Raw genomic sequence first — 26,460 nt, 5'->3', positions numbered from 1 at the left:
TGGTCAAATTTTTATTTATTTATTTTTACCATGAACACTGTATGTTACATACCACACAGTGTAAATGTTTCAGGAAACAATATACCCTTTTCCCAGATGTGGGTTGCAGTTCATCAGATTTCTATTTGTGATCATTCTAAGAGTCATGGACTACAGTTAGAAAACACTGTTCTGGCCTTTAACATCGCAGAAACTGGCTGTCAGTTCAGAAGCAAAAGTTAGAGAACTGAAGAAGCACTGGCTTTATGACTAGATAGCAGGAGTTTCACTTGGTATGCTTCTGATTCTGTGGAATTTCAACTATGAAAGTGAATAAATGTGGACGATCTTGTTTTAGAAATTACCAATCTTTGCTCTTTTCAGATTTGGCAGTGTGGGGGAACTTTAGAGATTGTGACCTGCTCACACGTTGGACATGTGTTCAGAAAGGCAACACCTTACACGTTTCCAGGAGGCACAGGGCAGATTATCAACAAAAACAACAGGCGACTTGCAGAAGTGTGGATGGATGAATTCAAGAATTTTTTCTATATAATTTCTCCAGGTTAGCAATACTTTGCATTAAAAAATACAGGACTCTTAACCTCTCTGCCCCTGATCCTAATATGCTCTGAGGAGAGGTAAGAAAAACCAGAAAGGAAACTTAGATTAGAGATGAAACATCTTTTTTTTTTTCTTTCTCCTTTTTTTCTTTTCTTAGTAATGTAGTAAATTTGACATTAGGAGATTTCAGGGATATAATTTCACAGTGATACATGATCGGTATAAACCACCAAACCCTCCAACAAACTGATGTGCCCCCTCCTCCCAGTAGCCACCACAGTGCTCACATAGTTCAGGGTGAGACACCTGTCTCAAAAGTTGCTAGAACAAGCAAACAACATCATACAGTATTGAAAGTGCTTGGCAGAGTGCCTGGGTTGTTCTTAATGATGAGAATAAAAATTTATCCAGGTTAGTATTGCACAAATGACTTAACTCAAGGATTAGCTGTGTTTGTTTCTTTAACTTAACATTGAACTACTATGTGAAATTAAAGTGTTGAGAATTTTAAGACCCATGCAGAGCCCTCAATGTACTTTTCTCTGTTGATCCCCATTTTGTGGCAGCAGCTGTCCCATCAATGATCAATATAAACCTCCCTGACATTGTTACTATATATCCTTAATTTTTAATTACCACAAGGCTTGTCGAGTGGCAGCGTGCACAGCTTAGTGAGGTGTATGTGACAAGCAGTGCTGTTTAACATTTGAAAAGACAGGTCTTGGCTCTCATTTTCCCTTCACATATATAAAAGTTTTCTGAGCCTCTGTAAGTCATATTTGTGTGTGATACTAGCTGGTATATGAGTGCATTGCCACTAGGCTGTTTCGGCCTCCCGCTTTAGCTGGTATCTCCTTCTTAAAAACCTAAGTTTTCTCTGAAAAAATTAAACATTAACATGTGTTTTCTTTATATAGCTTCACGTCACCAAAATGATACCACTTTTCCCATTTGTTTTTTGTTGCCAGAGTACTTTTCAGCTCTGGTTTATGGTGGTGCAGGAGATCATGACTATATATATAAATGTATATATATATATATTTTTTTTTTTTTTTTCCCTTTTGTTGCCCTTGTTGTTTAACATTGTTGTGGTTACTGATGTCATTGTTGTTGGATAGGACAGAGAGAAATGGAGAGAGGAGGGGAAGACAGGAGAGAAAGATAAGACACCTGAAGACCTGCTTCACCGCTTGTGAAGTGACTCCCCTGCAGGTGGGGAGCCAGGGGCTTGAACCGTGATCTTTATGACGGTCCTTGCACTTTGCACCACATGCGCTTAATCCGCTGCGCCACCACCCGACTCCCATGACTATATATTTTAAAGATTTATTTATGAGAGTAAAAAAAAAAAGCCAAAGTATCATGCTAGCAAACATGATCCAACTTGGGACTTCAGGCTTAAGAGTCCATGAGTTTATCCATTGTGCCACCACCTAGGGGGCTGGACTTTTTATATGCACTCTGTAAATAGGGTGTGCTATTAATAGAACACTAGTGATGCAGAGTTAATCTTTTATTTCCACAGGTGTTACAAAAGTAGATTATGGAGACATAGCATCCAGAGTTGGCCTAAGACATAAACTCCAGTGCAAACCTTTCTCTTGGTACCTAGAGAATATATATCCTGATTCTCAGATTCCACGTCACTATTTCTCTTTGGGAGAGGTAAAATAAAAAATGTATTGTTTAATTATGATGTTCTCACTTATTTAACAAAAAGCAGCAGAGATTAAACTTTAAACAAAGAAAGTCCCTATATATTAAAATTAAATAACCTCAAGTGTAGGAAGATTTTTGTTGCTAGTTGATAGTCTACCATATATTCAAAAAGTAGGTATTTTTTTTTATCATGTTATGGGTTATTAAACTAAGATTAATCTATCCTTATCCTTTCATGGTTGAACTTGTGTTACAATACTTATTTTAACATAGTTACTCATTTATAGGGAAACAGTTTGCCTAATATAATGTGCATTTTACCATGTCTAGAGCCCTGGGCTCGAGCCCCAACACCCAATGGAAGTTCCATGGATGGTACATTGGTATCTTTGTCTATATATCACATAACAAAGAACTCAGACTAGTGGCAGTAAAATCATATATGTGTGAGGCCCAAGTGCCACCAAAACTATGTATACATACATATATATATATATATATATATATATATATATAGTAGTTTGGAATCAGTCTGAATCAAAGCTTGAGGAACTTCAAAATTGGGATGATTACCACAGAAGTTTTAAAATACCATTTATAGTATATTAGTCTATTGAACCCCTTTGTTTTTCTTCTGGGAGTTCTAAATCTCATCTTGGATAGAGGTTGAGGGAAAAAAATTTTAAACATATTTGTGATCCTACTTTTACTGCTCTTAGAATTCAACAACAACTTTTCTTGAAACCGGTTAGCATTTGCTTACTAATACTTACAATCAGTTAAAAAGTCATTTGTGCTTTAGGCTTGACATTTTTATCTCCATGGGTGCTCATAATATTGAGACTGGTGTGAGATTCCTAGCATGTCCATAAGCATCTGTCTTACCTCTCAGCCAAAACAATGCTCTATGTGTAGAAAATCCAAACAGATCCTTCTTTTCACCTCAAAGATCTGTCAGATCAAGGACCCTCCTAGTTTCCTACGGCTGCCCTAAGAAAGCATCACAGACTGAGTTACGTGCACAACAGAAATGTGTTGTTTTATAGTCTGAAGACTGACAGACATAAGGTCAAGGTTCAGACAGGGTTGATTGACTAGAGGGAGGGATGTAAATGACGTGAGGGAGAACTTCTGTCTCTCCTAGCTTCCATAATCTGCTGCCTTTGGTATTCCTTGGAATGTGAAAGTACTACCCCCTCTCTGCCTCCATCATCATGTGGCAATACCCTATGTGCTTATCTCTTCAAATTTCCCCTTTTAATAAGCATGTAAATCAAAAATAATTGGGACCTAAACCTCACTTTAACTTGATTACCTCTGTAAATACCCTGTTTCCAAATTCTGAGGGCAGCAGGGAGGTTAGGATTTCAGCATCTGAAATGGGGGGGGGGGGTAGCACTGATTTCAGTCCATAATAATGGTTGAGCAATGTGGGCTTGGATTGCAATTTTATTTATCTTTATCAATATTTCATTTATTTATTTGTATAGAAGCAGAGAAAATTTGAGAGAAAAGGGTGAGATAGCGAGGGTAGAGAGAAACACCTAAAGCAATGTTTCACCACTCGTGAAGCTTCTCTGCAGGTAGGGAACGGACTTGAGCCCAGATTCTTGCTCACTATAATGTGCACACTTTACCAGGTGCACCACCACACGACTCCCTTGAATTGAACTTTAGAAAGAGTTGGGGGGTGGAGGGTGGCATACCTGGTAGAGTGCACACATTAACAGTTTGCAAAGACTGGGATTCAAGCCCTTGGTCCTCACCCGCAGTGAGGAAGTTTTACAAGAGGTGAAATAGTGCTGCCAGTATCTTTCTCTCTCCCCTTCTCTCAATCTAAAAATAAATAAAATATAAAAAGAAAAAGAAGTGGTTCACTTCTCTTTTGTGTATGTTTCCTGGTCTTCTGGGACTTCTCAGTAGTGGTATTGAAGGGAATACATCCTCGGCGCCAGGTGGTGGCGCACCTGGTTGAGCGCACATGTTGCAACACTCAAGGACCCTGGTTCAAGCCCCCAGTCCCCATCTGTAGGGGGAAAGCTTTGCAAGTGGTGAAGCAGGGCTGCAGGTGTCTCTCTGTCTCACTCCCACTCTATCTCCCCCTCCCCTCTCAATTTCTGACTGTCTCTATCCAATAAATAAATTAATTTTTTAAAAAAAGAAGGAAATACATCCTCAAACCTGAGAGTTTTGCCTTCCTGAGGTTTTGGATATAGTACTGAACTGCCCCCACACACTTTATTCAGTACTGAGGGGGCTACAGCTGTGGGGATTTTTCCCCCCTCTTTTCTTTTTTCAGACCTTCCATGTAGCAGGAATTTGTCTCTTAAGTGCTAGGAGACACTGGAAGACTTCATTTTGGTTTTCCAGAATTTTTTTGTACTCGACTCAGCAGATGTTCTTTTAAGAAAATAGTCTTGCATGTGGAGCTACTCTGCTCTTTGATTTGTTGTGTCAACCTCACATCACATCACATAACCAATTATGATGATGAGAAAGACTCAACTAAAAAGATGCAGAGTGGGGCCAGGTGGTGGCACACCTTGTTAAACACACACATTACTGTGCAAAAGGAACCTGGTTCAAGCCCCTGGTCCCCACCTGCAGAGGGAAAGCTTCACAAGTGGTGAACCAAGGCTGCAGGTGTCTCTCTGTCTCTTTCCTCTCTATTCCTCCCTTCTCAGTTTTTCTCTATCTCTATCCAATAATAAAAATTAAAAAAAAAAAAAGATGCAGAGTGATATCCCTGAGTCAGAATGTATCTGAAGAGGAAGCTATCCTGCAGTGTTAAGAAGTCAAATAGTGGGATACGGAGTTCTGGTGGTGGGAATTGTATGAAATTGTACCCCTCTTATCCTATGGTCTTGTCAGTGTTTCCATTTTATAAATAAGTTTTAAAAAAAAAATCAAGTAAGATGAGTATGGAGAATTGGTCGTGGATTGACAAAACAGGCCCTGTCTCACTATGAAGAGGGTTCCTGCAGAGAATGTAGGAACAAAAATCTAAGATGATTTCAGGGGAGAAGAAGAAGTGAAGATGATGAGCTTGGATACTCTTGCATGAAGTTTTGTTGTAGAGCAGAATGGAGAAGTGAGCGGTAGCTGGAGGAGACTAGGGTCTGGACAAGGGTTTTTTTTTTACTTTTGCTAATCTGAAACTTGGTTGCAAATCACTCCTAAACTAACTTTACAGTGGGAGAAAGGGCCCAGGTCCAAGCCCCCAATTCCTACCTGCAGGGGATAAGCTTCCTGAGTGGAGAAGCAGGGCTGCACGTGTCTCCCTTTCTGCCTCACCTTCTGACTAGATTTCTCTCTGACTCTATCCAATAAATAAGTAAAATATTTTCTAAAATGAAAAAACAGAAGCTCAAGTGTCAAGATGGGATTGACAGTAAAGCGCCATTGTTGCAGGAAGCATGTGTCGAATGAGTAGATGGTCATGGGTCTGAGTCAGTGGAGACAGAGGTGCCGGGAAGAAGCAGCAGCAGCCCATCCAGTCTGGTGGTAGAGGAAGTGAGCACAAGTGTGGCTCAGTTGTACATTTAGAGTCAAAGATGGTGGAAGTGTGAAAAAGTGACTTATTTACCCAGCTGAATACAAAATCACTGACCAGGAGTGAAGAGGTGGTGGTGGTGGTGGTGGTGGTGGTGGAGATGGTGACGTAGGGAAAGAGGAAGAGAAGTAAAATAGAAAAAGTAGCAGATGAGAAAGCACATAGATCACAGCAGCGAGCAGAATGAAGCCATTCAGTCTGGCTGTGTTGTCTCTCACCTTTGGGCAAACAGATTTCTTCCTGTGTTTGTGTTTTTGTGGTTGCTGAGGTGATCTTAAGGTTGACTACATCTCCCACCTCTGAACTTTATTATGATGCAAGGAATTCATTCTCAAGCAAGTGGAAGGTGTGTGTGGAGTTTGTTGAACTTTCAGTAATTCTCAGGGATGCCTTATTAATGAGCTTTACTGTAGCTTCATTGGATTGAAAAAAGGCCCAGGGTAGGTGATGTACCATGAGAAGATTTAATAGCTGTTACTTCTACAAGTTGTCCTTAGCAGAGAGAATGAGACTCTTTTTTTTTTTTTTCCTTGTTTGACCCAGTTTGGATAACACCTAGGCACTGTTAGTTGGGCCAGAATATAGGTTTACAGTACTACAAAGAGTTACTTGTTTAACAAGTGGATGATTGCCAAAGCAAGCTTGCCTCTCTATCCATGTCTTGCAGCTGGGTTTCTATGGGAGAAACAGATTTTACCCTCTGTCATTTACTCTCTTGACTTAAGAAAGTCCTTCAGTCAGGAAAGCTTCTTAAATTTGTTTCACTTAGTATTTCCCAGACATTTGATAACAAAGCCCCTCTCTAAGTGACACATGTGTGAATGCCTAGCCAGATACACTTAGTTAGACTGTGGTTTGGGGAATCACTGTCTTGGCGAACTGACCTGCCAGGTCTCATGGTTAGTGATGGTAGAATCAGGAGTGAGGCCCAGGACTGTGTCCCCACACCCTGATCTCCTGTTCCAGCTTCGTCTCAGCTATTTCCCCTGCCCACTTTAGTTCAGCTGTTGACAGCATACTGCTAGAAACTTTTTGAATATCCCTTATCCTTTGGTGTTCTCGCAGTCTGTACTCCACAGCTGTTTCAGTTTGACTTGTTCACAAATCCAACAAGATGTGTTAATCAGTGAAAAACACATCTTTAAAAAGGGTTATTAGTCTACTAATCTTCCCCCATTGAAATCATTTAGATCCCATAAGACTTCTGGTTCCAGAAAGTATTAACCAAATGTGTGATTTCCACGTGCCTATTAGAGTGCTCAAGGGCCTGACAACTTGGCTTTGCTGTTAGCATGTTTGCACCATGTTTGCCATAACTGACAAATTGCCTTCACAGATAATGGAAGACTTTCTCCTGTGTGTCCTGCACATTTAATGTGATATCCACTAGTCACACTTTGCTGTTTAAAATTTCGAAAAAAAAAATTATTTTTGAATTGTTGGAAAAGTCATGACATATTTTTCTATGTGGAAATGCATCGACTTTTCCAACAGCCCAGTACAATAAACAAAATTCAAAATGCAGTTCCTTAGTCAAGCTAGCCATATTTAAAGTGTTCAGTAGCCACATATGGCCAGTGGCTACTATGTTGGACAGAACTTCCACTGCCACAGACGATTCTGTTGGACAACGTCGTAGACATTAGTACAAATAGACCATTGTTACTCTACAGATTTTCCCAGTGTTTCTGAAACTCATAACTATGTATGAGTATCCCTCTGTAATCATGTTTCAGTGCAGTGCCAGGTATTAAGCTAAGAGCCTGACATATGGAAGGTCCACTCTGCTGAGCCAGCTCCCCACCCCCTGTAGTCATCTTACTCTCAGATGGTTTACAGCATATGCTTCCAGAAACAGTCTCATGTACTGCTCAGGCAAGAGCTGTTAGAATGGTGGGAAGGTTAGATTGACATTGATATATCTTTGTATGAGTATCTAGTTTACCATTCTAACTGCTGATATTTTTCATTATTCGTTGCCCTCTAGATACGGAATGTGGAAACAAATCAATGTCTAGATAACATGGCTAGGAAAGAAAATGAAAAAGTTGGAATTTTTAATTGTCATGGTATGGGAGGTAATCAGGTGAGTATTTCAGTAAAGCTTCACAAAGGATAATTTTTGGATTTGTTTTAATCCTCTACCCTCTTTAACTCATGATGTCATTCAGAAAATATTTTCCTACCTTAAAAAGAAACAAGACCGTGACATCCAGGCTGTGGCACACCCATTTCAGCACACACAGTACTAAGTGCTAAGACTTGTGCGAGGATCCGGGTTTGAGCCCCTGGGTCCTCACCTGCAAGAGGGATGCTTCACAAGTGGTGAAGTATGTCTACTGGTGTCTTATCTTTCCATCTGTCTCCCTCTCCCCTCTCAATTTTTCTCTGTCCTATCCAATAAAATGGAAAAAATGGCCTCCAGGAGCAGCGGATTCTCAGTGCTGGCACTGAGCCCCAGCGATAACCCTGGAGGCAAAACAAAAAAACAAGACCTTAGGGAAAGGGAGCCTTCCATCTAATGATCATCTTTATATGAAACATTTATAAAAGGGCCTTTGTAAGAACTATATTTACATTGTTGTACATGATACTTTATTTTGGCCTTTTTAAGTCACATGGAAAGCAACCCTTGACAATACACTCAGTGTACTCAGAGAGCTCAAGGGTTTTTTTTTTTTTTTCTTAACAAAATGGGTGGTAACTTCTCTATGGCATCGGTGAAGTTCAAAATCACCTATTTTATCAGTTTTTTCCATGGCAGATATAAGACACATAAAACGCCAGCTTATTTAAAGTTTGTATTGTGCATTTTTGTTTTTCAGGTCTTTTCTTATACTGCCAACAAAGAAATTAGAACAGATGACCTTTGCTTAGATGTCTCTAAACTTAATGGCCCAGTCACAATGCTCAAGTGCCACCACCTAAAAGGCAACCAACTCTGGGAGTATGACCAAGTGGTGAGTCATTTAACTGTGTATGGGAGTGTCACTGCATGTGTCACTGAGTGTGTCCACATCCTTGACAGAAGAATGAATTCTGTAGAGTTTGAATATGGATTGATCTTGATGGGTCGAAAACTGTTCTACATATCACCTTCCTGTCCTCCTGTGCCACCTGACAGAGAGACAGTCAGTCATGCCCCTGGTTGTCCAGCCCTGGCTCTTGTCTTGACATAACACTGTGCAGAGCAGTTCCTGGCTGTAAAGCATCTGTGGCTTTTCTGTGGCAATAACTGCTGCCAAACGGATGATATTTTAAACTTCGCTTCTCCATCAGCTTTAAAGGTACTTAATGTCTAATTTCTTCTCTTAGCTTTTTCTCTGTTTCTTTGTCTGCTTGGCTCACCTGCTTCTTCATTTTATCCTTTAAATGTAGATGCCCAGAGTTAAGACTCCAGCCCTCTTTTCCCCCTAGACTATGTCATACCCAAATCCTGGTCATCTTTAATGGCCAGTCTGCTGTTTCCTCAGAATACCCTTGACCTTTTCAATGTCACATCTAGAGCCATCTAATTCCTTCTGCCTAACAAGTCCTACTCATTCTCGAAGGCTCAGCAGTGACCTCACTTTTATGAATCCCAGTTAGAAATTGTCTTATATTCATCTTTGACCCCCTAGAGTACTGTACTTCCTTGTAGTTATTTATTTTCCAAAGTTAGATTATTAGATTCTCAAGGGCAAAGACCTTTCTTTTTCCCCTTATGCAAGTGACTCAGCTTTATTCATGATCACAGAGTCATGTGTGCTTAATGATCAGTAGCATACACTGTTAGTGAGTACAATATGCATTTATTCTCAGTAATCAGCAGGTGTTGTTGTGGTGGTCTGGTGTCGGGCTGCACCGCGGAGAAGAGCGCGGACGTCCAGAGCAAAGGGGTACACAAATCTTTATTATAGGATGGGGGGGGGGTTGGTTCAGACCACGTGGAGCCAGCCGGCAATGGCCATCCCCACTACCTGACCACGGGGGGGGGGGGGGGGAGAGCAGGGAGCGAGACCTCAGAGAGGGAGAGCTGAGAGCCCAGAGAGGGGGGGGGGGTGAGGGGGCTTTTTATTGGGCGACAACCAGGGGTGACGTGTAGGGCCAGGATTGGTTGAAGGGGGCAATGCTAGGGTTTCGCGCAGCATAGTAAAACCTGGGGGCGGAGACTACATCAGAATAACTCCTCAGCAACAAGCAGGTGCATCTTAGGGACATTATCTCATAAAATTCCATTGACTGGTGGACCAATAAGTTCCTTTTTTGCCTCCCTTTATTGGGGGATTAATGGTTTACAGTAAAAATACAGTAGCTTGTACATATGTAACATCTCAGTTTTCCACATAACAATTCAACCCCTTCTAGGTCCTCTTCTGCCATCATGTTCCAGAACATGAACCCTCCCTCCCACCCCAGAGTCTTTTACTTTGGTGCAATACAGCAAACTCGTCCAAGTTCTGCTTTATGTTTTTTTATTTTTCAGCTTCTCTTTTTTTATTATTAGTGATTTGGTACTGATGGACAAGACTGTGGGATAAGAGAGGCACAATTCACACAACTGCCACCATCAGTGTGCCATATCCCATCCCCTCCACTGGAAACTTCCCTATTCTTTATCCCTCTGGGAGGATGGACCAGATTTATCTATGGGGTACAGAATGTGGGAGGTCTGGCCTCCATAATTGCTTCACTACTGGACGTGGGCATTGACAGGTGGATCCATACCCCCAGCCTGTTTCTGTCTTTCCCTAGTGGGGCAAAGCTCTGGAGAGATGGGGTTCCAGGACACATTGTTGAGGTCATCTGCCCAGGGAAGGCAGGTTGATGCAAAGACCATTTTTTTATAACTCTTGAGTCCCCCTTCAGTGTCAAAACTATAGTACAAGTGTTAACAAATGTTAAATTAGTGAAAACTCAGTTAACATAATCACTGGAAGTGGCCTAGATAGTGTCTTTTCCATGCTGTATGTTATGCCACTCAAGTGTACCTGCTGTGTGCACTGCGGGGTGCATTTCTGACTTCATAGTAAATGTCAGTGCCCCACCCCCAGTCTCTATGACAACCAAAATAAATTTTTTGTAAACACTTTATTGCAGAAATGTTGAGTTTACAGAGATGTTGTGGGGGGGGGGGCATACTTACTATTTTTTCTTAAGAAAGTATTTTAAAAATTAAAAATTTGCAAGTTGTACCATTCATTAAAAAATCAGTGTCTAGGCAGGGGTAGATAGCATAATAGTTATGCTAACAGACTGCATGCCTGAGGCTTCGAAGTCCCAGGTTCAATTCCCTGCACCACCTTAAACCAGAGCTGATCAAAAAAAAAAAAAAAATCAGTATCTAAACCAGATAGTATAAAACCTGTTTATAGTAGCATTACATACAGAAGAGGTTGGTTTTGCTTGTTTGTTTTTGCCTTCATAAGTCTGGAGGTAAGTGGTTTCTGGTGTAGAGTCAGTCCACAAGCCACAGAAATCTACACCTGCTGTCAGCCATGTGGAACAGAGTGTAGATCATTTGAGGGAGGCCAGCCTCCCGAAACTGTAGGAATTCTGTCTTTATTATGAGCACTTAAATACCGATCACAAAATGATCTGTGTCTCTGTACAAGTTTATTTTCATCAAGGAACGTGAAATTTATGTTTCGAGGAGTTGGGAAGAGAAAGACCAACACTACAATTAAATTTTTGTTTTTACTGGTATTGCCAGTAGGCCTGTTGCCACTCTCTGTCGTGTCTGAGAGTTTAGGTTTTTTGTTTTTTTTTCAGGGGGGTTGTTCTTTTTCTTTCTGTGTGCTAGGAGGCATGGGGAGCTTTACTTTCTGGCCTTTGCCAAATAGTGTTCTTCATGGCTGCTCAGGACTTTGCTAGGATTTCAAGTTCTCAAAGGACATAATCTGGGTCTGGCAGTACTTCTTGATCATTATCTTCATGTTTCCTTATTATGAGAAAACTGGGACTTGGGGTTTTGCTCATTCGTGACAGGTCTAGAATCCCCTCCAGTAATGGCTGGCTGCCGAGTCCATTCTCTCAGTCAGTAAACTGCCCAACATCTCTATAAGAAAGAAAAACAGCCACAGCCATCCTGACTTTCTTCCACGTTCTATCCTTATGCATTTGGAAGAATCCAAGTAAATAATACTAGAACTAGAGTCAGTATTGGTGGAAGATCTTGGCATCTGCCACCTGCTACTAGTTTACACTTTGACCACACACAGAAAAAGAAGTGACTAAAATTAAGTGAGTTCTCTACAGTCGTTGGAATAGGTTTTAAGTTCAAAAAGACACCTTATGAAAATGAAATGTTCCAGATATGATAGTTCCTTAAGTAAGTAAGAGTCAGATAAGTGTGTTAATAAACCTATTTCTCACTCTTTGTAGTGATCTAGTTTTACCTTCAACAACACAGATTTGAACCATGTGGGTCTACTGATACACAGATGTTATTGTAAGCCACTAGAACAGTACTCTACTGAAGATGTGCCTCATTTTATTAGCTGATAACATTCTTTAGCTTACCAGGTTGTAAGCACATCATACATAGCATGCAAAGTATGTATGAATCCACTGTTACTGGTAATAGCAGTTGGTTTCATCAGCAGTAGGTTATTACTACTTAAGTTTGAGGGGAGTTTAAGTTATATACATGGCTGCAGAGATGGCTCCCCAGAAAGGGCACCTCTATGCTCATGACCCCAGTTCCAACAACAACAAAATGAGATGCAGAATTTCAGTCGTGAAGGGGTCAGCAGCCCTAGTCCCTATATTTCCATGGGTCAGCTATGTGCACTAGAGGCTAGTGCTTCATGCAGATTTCTACACAGTAGCTCTGAGTCCTCAACCTGACCAAGGCACAGTAATAGAATCAACCATTTATTAAAGATTACTTTATAAATCCTATAGATGGGAGACTTCAAAAGAACTTGAGTTAGGGACATGGGAGGAATGGGCTCACCTGTTGGAGACTACACTTTACCATGCCCGAGGACCCAAGTTTGAGCCCCAGCCACCACGTAGGAGCACCATGCCAAGGGCAAGCTTGACAAACACCAAAGCTGTGCTGTGGTCCCTCTCTTCCTCCTCTCTTTCTGTCTTTACCAACATAGTTCTTAATATTATCTTGGTTTATTTGTTTGCACTGCTCAGCTCTGGCTTATGGTGGTGCTGGGGATTGAACCTGAGACCTCTCTCTGGTGGTTCAGGCATGAAAGTTTTTCTGCATAACCATCATATTTCCCCAGCCCTTAATATCATCTTAACATCGACATCATCTCTCCATTTTCTTTTAAATAGTTCACATCACTAACAAAAGTGTTCACTCTACAGAAGTTAATCTACCAAAAATGATTTCTTTCTTTCTGTCTCCTACTTCACATTAACACTTTTATGTCTCACTTTCAGAAACTAACCCTGCAGCATGTGAACAGTAATCAGTGCCTGGATAAAGCCACCGAAGAGGACAGCCAGGTGCCCAGCATCAGAGACTGCAATGGAAGCCGATCCCAGCAGTGGCTGCTCCGGAACGTCACCCTTCCAGAAATATTCTAAGACCAAATCACCAGGAAAACAAACAGAAAAAAGGTTCGACTGGGCTACCTCAGCATACATCTCTGCCACATTCTCAAGTAGCGAAAAAGGAAAAGTGCTCTTTCCTCCTCTGCAGGATGTAAGGTGTATCAGCCATTAAAACTTAGACTCCTCTCGCTTTTCACTAGCTGTGAACCAGCCTTCCTGTCCAGGGATGTGAAACTACAGAGCAGCAAGACTGTGCACACTGATGTTTACAAGACTGAAAGAGTCTTTTGTCAAGAATCATTGCAAAGAAAACTCGGACATTGGAACAGTCGACAGAATGCGTTTTCCCGAGAACTGCGCCTTCTATGGTTTGTTCCCATGTCAGCAATTTCTGCCAAGCGTGCAGTCATAAGGAAGAGATTACCGAGATTTTCCTTCTGATTAGAACTGGTAACCAGTATATTAAGTATTGCTCTAAAAGTGAATGAAAAAGAACTGGAACCAGATCCAGAATCATGAAAACATTTTTACAACAATTTAAAAAAACTATATGAAACAGGGTTTAAAGGAAATTAAAACAGAACTATGAGAAGTACAATTTGTTATAGTATAGTATCAAATTTCTATATAGATTTTTATACCTCAGAGGGGAAAAATAACTAATTCCAATGAAATTCATTCTCTTTTTATCTGTGATAGTCATGGATGCTTTTATTTTCCTTGGGGTGCTGAAATTGAGCTTAAAAGAAGTTTTAATTGCTTTCTACATTTTTAAAATTTGGTTTGTGGGCTATTGGAATTTTTAAATGCCTTTAAAAAGTGGAGATTTAAAATGATGTCTGATCTCACAGAATAAGTTAGATATCTCAGTTGTTCTTGGGTCAACTGACTTATAGACTTACACATGATACAAATTTCTTATTAGTTTTTCAACTTAACTTGATCCAAGTGATTATGCTTAATACCCAAGATTCATACTACTGTACTACAGATTTGTTTTCACAGCAATAAATCTTCATTTTGTTATGATTCCACTCAACAAAAGGCCTGCAGAAGTGATTTGTTAATTGAGGATATGGAGATGATACATTAAGTTTTTTTGTTTTTTTTTTTACTTTTTTTCACTCCATACTCAGATGTGCTGCATTGTCAAAGTACATATTTAGATTAGAATTCTTGAATTGTAATGTTGACCTGCTACTTTTTTAAAAAAGCTTTTTAATGTTTAATTGGCATTTTAAATGGGTTAGCCAGAGCTACAGCTCCATGTTAGTCCAGTATTTCTCCCCTCACTTCCATTTAAGTTAAATCAATGTTCTTTTTCCCTGACTTTTAGTAACATGAAATAATTTATCATTGAAAGTTGAGTATCAGTTTTTGAATCTCATAGAAAAAAAATCTCATTGTGACATTTTCCCCAAAATGTAAAATGACCTGTTGGCAAAAAAAAAAAAAAAAAAAAAAAGCATAGATCCCTCCCATTAAATATAAGATTATATTTAATGATAGTCTTTTTTTTTTTAATTATCAAGACTTTCACTGCAGGCAGTGCTATTTCTTGTGCCTCAGAATGATACTTGCCAAGTTGAGTATTTAGAACGTTTCTGGTATCTTCTTCAGGTGAATGAACACCAAGCACATGTGGGGCTTCAGGGTGAAGCTATAGTACGTGAAGTGCATGAATCTGACCCCAGGAAATCTGAAATGAAGCAGATGCTGGGTGGAGTGCTCCCCCCCCCATGAGCTGTGTTAATCCTATATTCAGTAGACCTAATGCTTGATTAAACCAGATGTCTAATCAATAAATTATTTTCATGATCAGAATTTCAGGTTTGCGGTACTCTAGCATAGCTTGGTCTTATTCCTTATTGTAAGAAAACAGGAATGTGATTTAAGGTTTTTGTTTTGTTTTTCAAGTGGGGGATTGTAGACAATTTAATTCCTGGGTACTTTTAGAACCTAATAGATAATTCCTTTGCCTTTATTTTTCTAATTGAATAATTCCTAAATACTTTGAAAATATAAAGTATTCCTGAATAGTTGTGCCTTATAGTGGTTTTATTTGAAATTTAAATGGATCCCTATTCGTTATAGTTATTTGTAGATCAGAAAGTGTATTAATAACTCTTTTGTAGGTCAGATTGGGGGTAATCATTGAAAAAAGGCAAAAGATGGAATTATTTCACAGTAAAAGATTCATAAATGTGAAAAGGATTGTCTGGCTCTCACAAACTCATCCACCCCAATCCCAGTACACTTCAGTGCCTTTCTGTCCTAGTTGGCATTCTTGAGAAATAGAACTTTGAAGAACAAATGAAGGTCAGCATGTAGGCCATGCCCTCGTTTCCCTATTCTACATTCAGTTGGGAAACAGAGGCTCCTCTGTAAGGATTTGGTACTGTCCTCATCTTCCAAGAAGCAAATTTAACTCTGGAGTTGTTCTTATTTATTTACTTATTTATTCCCTTTGTTGCCCTTGTTGTTTTTTATTGTTGTAGTTATTGATGTCGTCATTGTTAGATAAGACAGAGAGAAATGTAGAGAGGAGGGGAAAACAGAGAGGGGGAGAGAAAGACAGACACCTGCAGACTTGCTTCACCATCTGTGAAGTAACTCCCCTGTAGGTGGGGAGCCGGGGGCTCGAACCAGGACCCTTTAGCCAGTCCTTGTGCTTTGTGTCACCTTCGCTTAACCCACTGTGCTACCACCCAAATCCCTGGAGTTGTTCTTAAAGGGAGAAAGAAAATAAATTAGAAGGTAGTGTTTCTCAGGTGATAATGTCTTGGTGTAAAGAGTGAATTACATTTTACTCTGGGAAAGTGAGATGCATTTCCAGTCATACAACATCTCTCCCATTCTCTGATTTCTCAAAGTTGACCTAAGTATTGGGTAAATCTACTAGAATCGAAAATCTATCAGTAGGATCTACAAGAAAGTTCCCCTGATAGGACACCTGCCTTCCCAGCCACATGACCCAGACTCAGCGCCCCACACACCACATCAGTCCATGGCGCTGGAGGGCGCAGCAGAACTTTGGTGTGTCACCTCCCTTGTCTCACTAGCAAAGTCCCTGGCCAGTAGCCCTGAAATCACAAGTGCCCCCCCCATTGGGAAAAAAAAAAAGGCAAACTAGACTTGGAGGAAACAAAACAGTTGTATTTTTACATACCAGCAACAATTTAAAATGTCTCATTTAAGGCCGGAAGAATAGCTCACTTGGATAGTGGGCCTGGCTGTTCATGTATGTAGCACCACTGTATGAGGAAGCTTCAGTAGGTTGTGTCTTTCCCACCCCTTCCCTCCCTCTTTGTCTCTGTATAAAGTTTGCCCAGCACAGTGAACCCCATTAATAACAAAAACTTAAATTAATATCATCTATAGTAGCATCAAAGAAAGTCACCAAGACATTTGAACACTGAAACTATAGAACACTACAATAAATATTTTCATGGATTAAAGAGATACAATGTTAAGATTTCAGTTTCCCACAAAAAGATCTATAGATGCAAATGAAGTTAAAATCCTATGAAGGGCCAGGTGGTGGCACACCTGATTGAATGTACACACTACCATGTTCAAAGACCTGAGTTCAAACCTGGTAGTCCCTACCAGTAGGTGGGAAGCTTCACAAGCAGAGGAATAGTGTTGCAGGTGCCTCCCTCCCACCCCCAACCCTCTCTTTCCCTATTTCTCTGTATCTATTTGAAAAAGAAGCCAGGAAAGGTGGAGCAACTGTGCTGGCACCAAGCCCCAGCAATAACCCTAGAGGCAAAAAAAAAAAAAAATCCTAAGAAGCTTCCTGGCAGAAATGTGTGTGTGTGTGTGTGTGTGTGTGTGTGTGTGTGTGTGTGTGTGTGTGTGTGTGTGTGTGTAAATGCAGTAGAACCAGAATAGCCAAGATGGTCTTTTACTTTTTTTTAATAGCTGTTAGCGGTTGCAAGTATAGTGTGTTGTTGGCACATGGGTTCAGTTTCTCATCTCACCAAGATAGGCCTGAAAAACACTCTCACCTCACATTAGGTCCATAATTATGTAACAAGGCCTGAAAGTTCTCCTTTCCCCCAGCCCTCTTCCTGACCTCCTACCCCAGAGAGTCCTTTGCTCTGGTGCAATACATCAAACCAGTCCAAATTTATTTTATGTTTCCCTTTTTTTGTTGTTGTTTCTTAAGTTCTGTCCATGAGTGACATCATCCCATATTCTTTTTTTCTCTTCCTGGCTTATCTCACTTACATGGCATTTTTAAGCTCCACCCAAGATAAGATGAAAAAGGTGACTTCATCATTCTTAATAGCTGAGTAGTATTCCATGTGTATACAGACTGCAGCTTTCCTAGCCATTCATCTGTTATTGGACACCTAGACTGCTTCCAGGTTTGAGCTATTACAAATTTTGCTGCTGTGTAGCCAAGATAATCTTAAATTTCATGATTTCCTTTAAAGATACAGTCATTAAGGTTGACTGTCTTAATATGACTAGGGCAAATAGGTCAATGAGTAGAAAAGAGAATTCAGAAATGATAGGTATAGATATGTGTTGTTGCATATGTGTGTGTGTGTGTGTGTGTATATATATATATATATATATATATATATATATATATATATAATCTGATCACTGGCTTTTCAACAAAAACATGAGGTGGTTCAGTAAGGAAAGGAAAATTCCACTGGGGCTGAAATAATTTGGTACATGAATAAGAAAAAGCTGAACATTGATGCTCCCTCACAATGTACACTTTATCCAAGATGAATCATAGGCCTCAATTTTGATGGATAAATAAAAGACTAGAAAAAAAACATACTCATTAATCTTGGGGTGGGCAAAATATCTTAGGATATATGACATTAACCATAACAGAAAACAGTAACTTTCACCAACATTAAACCCTTCTCAAAAATACATTACAGTAAAAAGGCAAGCCATGGCCAAGGAGAAGATAACTACAGTAACTAGTCTGACTAAGGACTTGTAACCTGGGAAAAATATTAAAGACCACAAAAGCAAGGCAGTATAAATATTAATAACCTGAATAAACACTTTACAGAAGAGCTTCGGTGCACAGGCTCCTAAAATCTCTTAAATTTTGAAATCACGATCATAAAGAGAAGAGGACGTGCTGATTGAATTAACAGGAAGAATAATGAGCATAGCTTGTGGGCTACACCACTCAAACAACTCTGGGCTCTTTTTTTTTTTTTTTTTTAAGATTTATGAGAGGGTGAAAAAGAACTAGAACACATCAGAACATCACTGACATATGCCAGTACTAGGATTGACCTGAAGATCCCATACTCAAGTCTAGTGCATAATCCACTGCACCACCTCCCAAGCTTCCCTGAACTATTTATTTTTGCCTCCAGGGTTATCACTGGGACTCGGTGTTGGCATTACAAAACCATTGCTCCTAGTGACCATTTTTTCCACTTTATTGGATAGAACAGAGAAATTGAGAGGGGAGGGGGAGATAGAGAGGAAGAGAGACAAGACACTTGTAGATCTGCTTTGCCACTTGGAAAGTGTCCCCCCTACAGGTGGGGAGCAGAGGCTCAAACCTGAATCCTGTGTGGGTCCTTGTATTTCATACTATGTGCACATAACTCTCCTGGACAATTCTTTAAGGAGTGCTTGAAGATCCCAAAAGAGTGGGCAAGAGAAAATGTAGGGGATTTCACCCTATTGAAAAGGATCTTCACTGCATAAGACAATGTTGATGTATAAAATCAGAACAGTCCTCCCGGTACCACGTGAGAGGTGCTACAGAAGAGCCTTTGGTGCTATGTTGTCTCTTCTCTTTTTCTGGCTGGATATAAAAGCAGCCTGGAGCAGTGACATCCCACACATGCATGAGGCCCCAGGTTTCACCCAAAAAGAAATCAAATTCAGAGCAGAAGTGAATCATAGAGGAGGCCCCAGTTTGCGTGAGCCATTCAACTAAACACACAGAGGGTGAGGTTTCAAGAAACTCAGAGAAAAGCAATGGGAAGGCAAGAAAGATCTGAACAGAGATCTAGCAGTGCCCCTGTGTGGTGTGACAGCCACTTAATCAAAAGTGAAGAAGCACTCGATGTGAAACTCAGAGAAGGTCAAGAGTAGGAATCAAGACCATCTCTTGAGGAAACTGGGCTGTCCCTAGGAACATGGCCAAAATGGGAAAAGGTTAGCCCGAACAGCAGGCAACCTAGCCTCTGCAGTGCCAGGTTGGCATGCCAAGAATTTATTATCTCCACTACATAACTCAAGTTCTAAAGTAAGAAATAGTAACTACACAAAGGAATAACTGGTCTTTATTTTAAAAATAAGAACAGGCACATTGATGATCTAGAGAATGAAATTAGCAGACAAATTGATTCATTTTTCTAAAAATATGTAGATAATGGCTATATTGAGGGGGTGTCAGAAGCTAAACAAAATAATCCTAAAAATTCAAAGGCTATGTAACAATTTCATTGAATGAGGTTAATATCCAGTTGGACATGGCTGATAAAAAATATCAAAGAATAGATGAATATAGATCAAAATCTTGATTTACGATCAGAATTACAATCAGAGATAAAGATTGAGACAGGGAAATATAGGCTTTGTAATCAATGAGATTCTAAGGGAGCGTGCTTTCATGCATCTCACCTCACATGAGGCCTTTGCCTTGAAGATCATCACACTGATTTCTGCCTTTGTCTACACAGCGTATCACACTTTCTGTGTGTCTTTCTCTCTTCTCTATCTCTCCATTTAGATGGGCACGGAGAACCATCTGCCCTGTAAAAACATTGGGCCTGGCCTTGCCAAGGCAACCAAAGCAACATTAAGTGCTAATTTTTAAATTGATAATTTTGTATGGTCCACTAATCCTCAAAATGACCCTGGTAGTTTAAAAAAAAAAAAAATCTTCCCACCTGTTTTAGAAGGATACTAGGCCCAGTGATTTAGTACCCACCCTAATTCAGCACAACCCCATCTTAACTCATAACATTGACAAGGACAACATTTAAGGGTTGATCTGTGTCAACCCAAGAAAGTTTAGTCAAAGGTGAAAGCCTGAATAACTTAGAATGTAACCTTACATGTAAATCGGGTCTTTAGAGGTTAATCATGTCACAGTGAGGTTATCATGATGGGCCCTACTCCAGCAGGACTGCTGTCCTTCTAAAAAGAGGAATCTGAATGCAAACATATGAAGAGGAAGATACCAGGGATATACAGTTGAGTAAATACTAAAATAACGCCGTCTACAAATCAAGATCTAGAACTGAATAGCAAGCACACTCTCACCTAGTTGACGTCACAAGGAAAGTTGCTTTCACAGAAATGAAGGCCAGAGATTGGACATTAGTCCAGTTCCAGCTCCACTTCTCAGCAGTTTCCTTGCTCTGCTTTCCTCTGTGTGAGCTTGTTAGGGAGCTGTCTGGGACCTGGCATTCTCATCTACTTGTGTTCAGAGGATACTAAAAGAAAGACTTCTATCCTCCAGAAATCTGGAACAATACATGTCTGTTGATTCAGCAACTCTGTATGTGGTCATCTGCTATGCTAATTCCAGGAACTATAGACTTTATTTCAAAACCAGGTTCTATTTTGAGGCTCTAGGAATAGATAATGACTTTTGGAAAAACACTCATCCAACCAACACACCTATGCAACATACAAAGAATTAACACCAGCCCTTTGTAAGTGCTTCCAAAAGGTAGAGGAGGAAGCTTCAATTCACTCTAGGGGACAGCATCACCTTAATATTAAAGTCAAAAATCAAAAAGAAAAGAAAAATCAAGCATCAATACTCCTGATTACTATGGATGCAAATATCTTCAACAGAATGTTAGAAAAACAAATCCAGCAGCACAATAAAGGATTCAACACCATAATGAAATAAAGACATGCTAGGAATATAAAATTGGTTCAACATGAAAATTCATGTAATACTGCATAATATAATAAAGAACAAAAACCATAGGATCATTTCAATAGATATGGTAAGAGCCTTTGGCAAGTCAACACTTTCCCATAATAAATACACGAAACAAACTAAGAATAGAAGGAAACTTCCTCTCCTCAGTCTAACCAAAGTCACTGCTACTTCGTATTTAATTGTGAAAGACTAGATACTTTCCCCCAAGACATTACATTTTAGACTATCAAAAATAATAACTTCTGTGTATCAAAGGATATAGCATGGATGTGAAAAAGATCCATGAAAAGGTACAAAGTCTTGCTTAATTGTATCATGCAAGGTACTTGGATCCAGAATACATAAGTATCACAGGACTTGAGAAAATGCAACCCAGTTTCAAAATAGGCAAAGATTTGAATAAACATTCCTCCAAAGAAGGTAATTAACAAAGATATGAAAGATACTGTGGGGGAGGGGCACAGAACTCTTGTGGTGGGTATATTGTGGATCATATCACTGTAATCTATAATCTTGTTTGGTTTTATTTGTTTATTTATTTTACTGCCACCAGGTTTGTCACTGGGCCTTGGTGCTGGCACTACAAATCCACAGCTCCTGGTGGCCATTTTTTTCCTTTTTTTTCATTCTGTTTTATTTGGCAGGGCAGAGAGAAATTGAGAAGGGAGGGGAGATAGAGAGGGAGAGAGAAAGATAGACACCTGCAGACCTGCTTCACTGCTCAAGAGCTTCCCCCCTGCAGGTGGGGAGCAGGGACTTGAACCCTGGTCCTTGCGCTTGGTAATAAGTGTGCTTAACCAGGGCGCCTAATCTTATGATCTTGTTAGTCATTATTAAATCATCATTCCTCTATATTTCCTATACTGTGTCCATTAGATATAAAGGAAAAGGGGAAGATGCTGGGGGATTATACAGATGCAGTCACATCTGCCAAGTTGTCCCCTTCTTCTTCTTCTTCTTCTTCTAGCGTTTGCCCTTCTTCCGTAGCCAGTCAACAGCATCAGGTTGAGCCTGATGTAAAGTTTCGAGACCTCCTTTGAATCTGGAGAGGTGGCAGTCGTTGACTATGTGGGTCATAGTCTGTCTGTAGCTGCAGGGGAAGTTTGGGTCGTCTCTGGCTCCCCAGCAATGGAACATAGCGGCGCCCGGCCATGGCCTGTTCGATAGCGATTGAGGAGGGCCCGATCATAACGTGCTAGGTCAAAGCCGGGTTGACGCTTGCAGGGATCTGTGATGAGGTGTTTGTTCTTTACCTCAACTGACTGCCAACTCTGTTTCCAAGAGACTGGAACAGAGAAGTTCAGTGTAGGCGTAGGGGACCAGATTGGATGACCAGAGCTGTCCCCTCAGGCTTTGCCACTTCCCGCGATATTCTCGCAGTGCCTTTTTCAACCAATCCTGTCCCGACACGTCACTCCTGGTTGTTGCCCTATAAAGCCCTTCTTCTTCTGCCCCTCGTCTCTTTTGCCTGCTTTTCACGTTGGTGATTAGACGCAAGGGAGGGTGGTCCGGGAGGTAGCTATTTTTGTTACCTCCTTGTGGCCCAAACCACTGCGCTCTCACCCAACTCTGAGGTGCCCGTGCAAATAAAGATTTGTGTTCCCTCTTCACTCCAGATCTCCTCTCTCTCTTCTCCGCAGTGCAGCTCAACACAGATACGTATTATAACATGTGTGTTCAACCAGGTATGCCACCACTGGCCCCCTACAATTTATTATTTTTCTTTTCACATTAATTTTTTAAATTGTTTATTTATTATTGGACAGAGACAGAGAGAAATTGAGAGGGGAGAGGGAGACAGAGAAAGACAGAGACAGAGAGACACTTGCAGCCCTACTTCACCACTCATGAAGTTTTCCCCCCTGCAAGTGAGGACCAGGGGCTTGAACTCAGGTCCTTGTGCACACTAATGTGTGCACTTAACCAGGTATGCCACCATCTGGCCCCATTTAATTATTTTTCATGTTGTCTGTTTTTCTTGTTATGACTCCACAACAGTGAGACTGGTTTCTGCAACCAGAGAGCAGACATCTTGTAGACACAGACTTGTGAAAAGCCATTAGTTTTATCCTTTGGACCTGCCTTCAGGGATTAAGGCCCCTTGCCCCCACCCACACCCTCTTCTCTGATCACCTTAGCTCTCTTGTCACTGCACACTGGCTGACTTGGATCCTGTCTCATCAGCCCATTACTTGTTTGCAGTGTACATATGCAGGGGTTAAATTATTCAGTATTATTGTTAGTCACCTCCTGTCACTTGTTGAGTTATATGGTCTTGTTTTATTAAGTCTTTAATCATTACATAATGTTAACGTTTACTTTAGCCTCTTACAACTTTAAGTTGGCAATCTATTTTATATCAGTATGTTTACCTACTTTTAAAAAAAGATCGTACCTGCCTTTTAATAGGTTACACTGATTGTTTTCCCGACCGTCTTCCAAGCTTATTCTCTGAGCCAGCATTTGTCTTGAGCTGCCATGTGCTTCCTGTGGGTATCCATTCTGTGCTTTTTTTTTTTTTTTCCTCCAGGGTTATTGCTGGGCTCGGTGCCTGCACCATGAATCCACTGCTCCTGGAGGCCATTTTTCCCCCTTTTTTGTTGCCCTAGTTGTTGCAGCCTCGTTGCGGTTATTATTGCCATTGTTGACGTTGCTTTGTTGTTGGATAGGACAGAGAGAAATGGAGAGAGGAGGGGAAGACAGAGAGAGAGGGGAGAGAAAGATAGACACCTGCAGACCTGCTTCACCGCCCGTGAAGCGACTCCCCTGCAATTGGGGAGCCACAGGCTCAAACCGGGATCCTTACGCTGGTCCCTGCGCTTTGCGCCACGTGCGCTTAACCCACTGCGCCACCGCCCGACCCCCAACTTTTTTTAAACAATATTTTACTGGGAATGGTGGTTAATGGATTTTTTAAAAAAATTATTTACTGGATAGAGTCAGAGAAATCAAGAGGGAAGGGGGAGATACGGAGAGAAAAAGAGAAACACCTGTAGCCCCGCTTTACTACTTGTGAAGCTTGCTCCCTGCAGGTGTGGACCAACCAGGGGCTTGAACCCGGGCCCTTGTGCTTTGTCACATGCATGCTCAACCAGATGTGACACAACTTGGCCTGGGGATTAGTGGTTACAACAGTAGAAGCCAAAGACAGAGGCTGACAGACAGAAATGGGCAAGAGGTTTAAAAAGGCCTGAGGGGTCCCGGAACCTAGTCATTTGGTGAACTGGTCCCTGGATGAGGCTGCTGTGCTTGCTTGTTTATTTGTTTGTTTGTTTTAAGTAACTAAATTCTGATAAAAAGCAATTATGAAGCAAAGGAACAGGTGAACATGATTCAATTAAAAGAAAAAAGAAAACTCAAAAAAAAAAGCATCTCTGAGTTAACAATTTCAATGAACTGTTATCAACATACATGATGAGCTTAAAAGAACATAAAAGCCAAATTAAACCAGGAAAATACCTTGTGAACAAAGTTGGAATATCAACAGAGAAAGCAACTATATACAAGAAGCTACTGGAAATTCTGGAACAGGAGCTGGGTGGTGGTGCACCTGATTGAGCACACAAGGACCTGAGCTCATACCCCCCAGTCCATACCTGCAGGGGGAAGGCTTTGCAAGTGGTGAAGCAGGGCTGTAGGTGTCTCTCTGTCTCTCTCTGTCTCTCTCTGTCTCTGTCTGTGTCTCCCTTCCCTCTTGATTTCTGACTGTTTATATCCAGTAAATAATTAAAGATAAAAACTTTAAAAAAATAATTCTGGAACTGTAAGACTGCCTCAAACTTAAAAGTTTCTACATGTCAAAAGCAAATTCCACGAAGATATGCAGGAAATCCAGTAATTGGGAGAAGATATTTGCATATCACACATCTGACAAGTGGTTGATACCAGGCATTTATAAAGAACTCATGTAGCTCAGGGGCTGGGTAGTGGTGCAACTGGTTAAGCACACATGTTACAATGAGCAAGGGCCTGGATTCGAGCCCCCAGTCCCCACCTGCAGGGGGAACGCTTTGCAAGTGGTGAAGCAGGGCTGCAGGTGTCTCTCTCTATCACCCCCTTCCCTCTCAATTTCTAGATGTGTTTATCCAGTGAGTAAATAAAGATGATTTTTAAAATAAAATTAGAAAAGAAATAATATAGCTCAACAAAAGAAAAAGTGGCCCAATTATAAAGTGGGCAAAAATTATGAATAAATAGTTTTCTAAAGAAGAGCTACACAAGACCCACAGACATATAAAGAAATGCTCCACTTCATTTAGCATCAGAGAAAAGCAAGTTTAAACTATACTGGGACTCCACCTCACACCTGTGAGAATGGCCTGTTTCCACAGCATAGGCTGAACAAGTGTTTGTGAGGGTCTGAAGAGTATGTTGAACTAGAAGCAATAGTTCAAGAAGCAGCGAAGGCAGGCCAAGGAATTGCCTAGGTACAGTGGCTCTCACCTCCAGGTGAGCTGACTTGACATCAGCTTTACAGCCACACACGATGCTTCTTCCACTTCTCCTCTTAAATTCACAATGAATGGACCAATAGTAAGCAAGAGTTCATCTTCTTATTGCCCTAGACACTAGAGCAATCCATGCATCCATGTGTTGGAAGAAGTGGAAGCAGAGGTTTTAGATACCTAGTAGAGGGCAGACCATCCTGAGGTCCTGGGGAGGGAAGAGCAGAAATGGTGTGGACATCAATGTCCTTCGTCCAGCTGAACCGCCCAAATGGCATTTGAGGCCCCCCACACACAGGCCAATTCCCTGGGAAGGAGGAAAACTGTTCCTGAGTACAACTCCCCGCTATCTCCACAGAAACAGACAGGACCTTGGAATGTACTAACAGCAGCATCTCAGAGCAGGGACCCCAAAGAGGACGGATAACATGGGGCCAGGCATGGGAGTCAGTCCCCAGCGTGTCACCAGCAGAGGCTGGCCCTTCTGTACCCTCCCGCTCAGTCCAGGGTCAGTTTATCCCGTGATGAACTCAAATTCCTGGAATGTCTGAAAGCAACTGCAAAAAACAGGAGTAACCAGAAAGTAAAGCCATGCCGCCACCTGCTGGAAGGAAGAAGACAAGCGGCTAATTAATAAGGTGCGGAGCTATCGATAAACTTTGAACAACAAAAAAAGCAGTAATTTAAATCATTGTTAAACAACCTTAAAAGACGTGAGACAAACCAAATGGCAGTAACAGATCAACAAACACCTTGTTAGTTCAATTAATACTACTGGTTGTGCTCTAGAAACGAAACGTATGACCTAATGGACAGATTTTTTTAAAGAGCTATCATAGATACCGGAAAATTCAGGA

General features: G+C 40.9%; 1 protein-coding gene across 6 annotated transcripts in view; it reads left to right on the top strand.

Moving 5' to 3' along the window:
- Window positions 1-15,291, top strand: part of GALNT1 (polypeptide N-acetylgalactosaminyltransferase 1) — a 105,225-nt gene extending 89,934 nt beyond the window's left edge. For all 6 annotated transcript variants that reach the window (XM_060173721.1, XM_060173722.1, XM_060173723.1 and 3 more), the window contains 5 exons: window positions 364-544; window positions 2,069-2,208; window positions 7,743-7,841; window positions 8,581-8,715; window positions 13,139-15,291. In XM_060173721.1, coding sequence (XP_060029704.1) covers window positions 364-544; window positions 2,069-2,208; window positions 7,743-7,841; window positions 8,581-8,715; window positions 13,139-13,285 — 702 coding nt within the window. In that variant the 3' untranslated portion in view covers window positions 13,286-15,291. The remainder of the gene's footprint in view (window positions 1-363; window positions 545-2,068; window positions 2,209-7,742; window positions 7,842-8,580; window positions 8,716-13,138) is intronic.
- Window positions 15,292-26,460: the final 11,169 nt, after the last annotated feature.

The sequence above is a fragment of the Erinaceus europaeus genome, chromosome 15 (genome assembly GCF_950295315.1).
Source record: "Erinaceus europaeus chromosome 15, mEriEur2.1, whole genome shotgun sequence".
Classification (NCBI taxonomy): domain Eukaryota; kingdom Metazoa; phylum Chordata; class Mammalia; order Eulipotyphla; family Erinaceidae; genus Erinaceus; species Erinaceus europaeus.
Note: the sequence above shows the minus strand (reverse complement) of the source record. Positions and strands in the feature narration are given on the sequence as shown.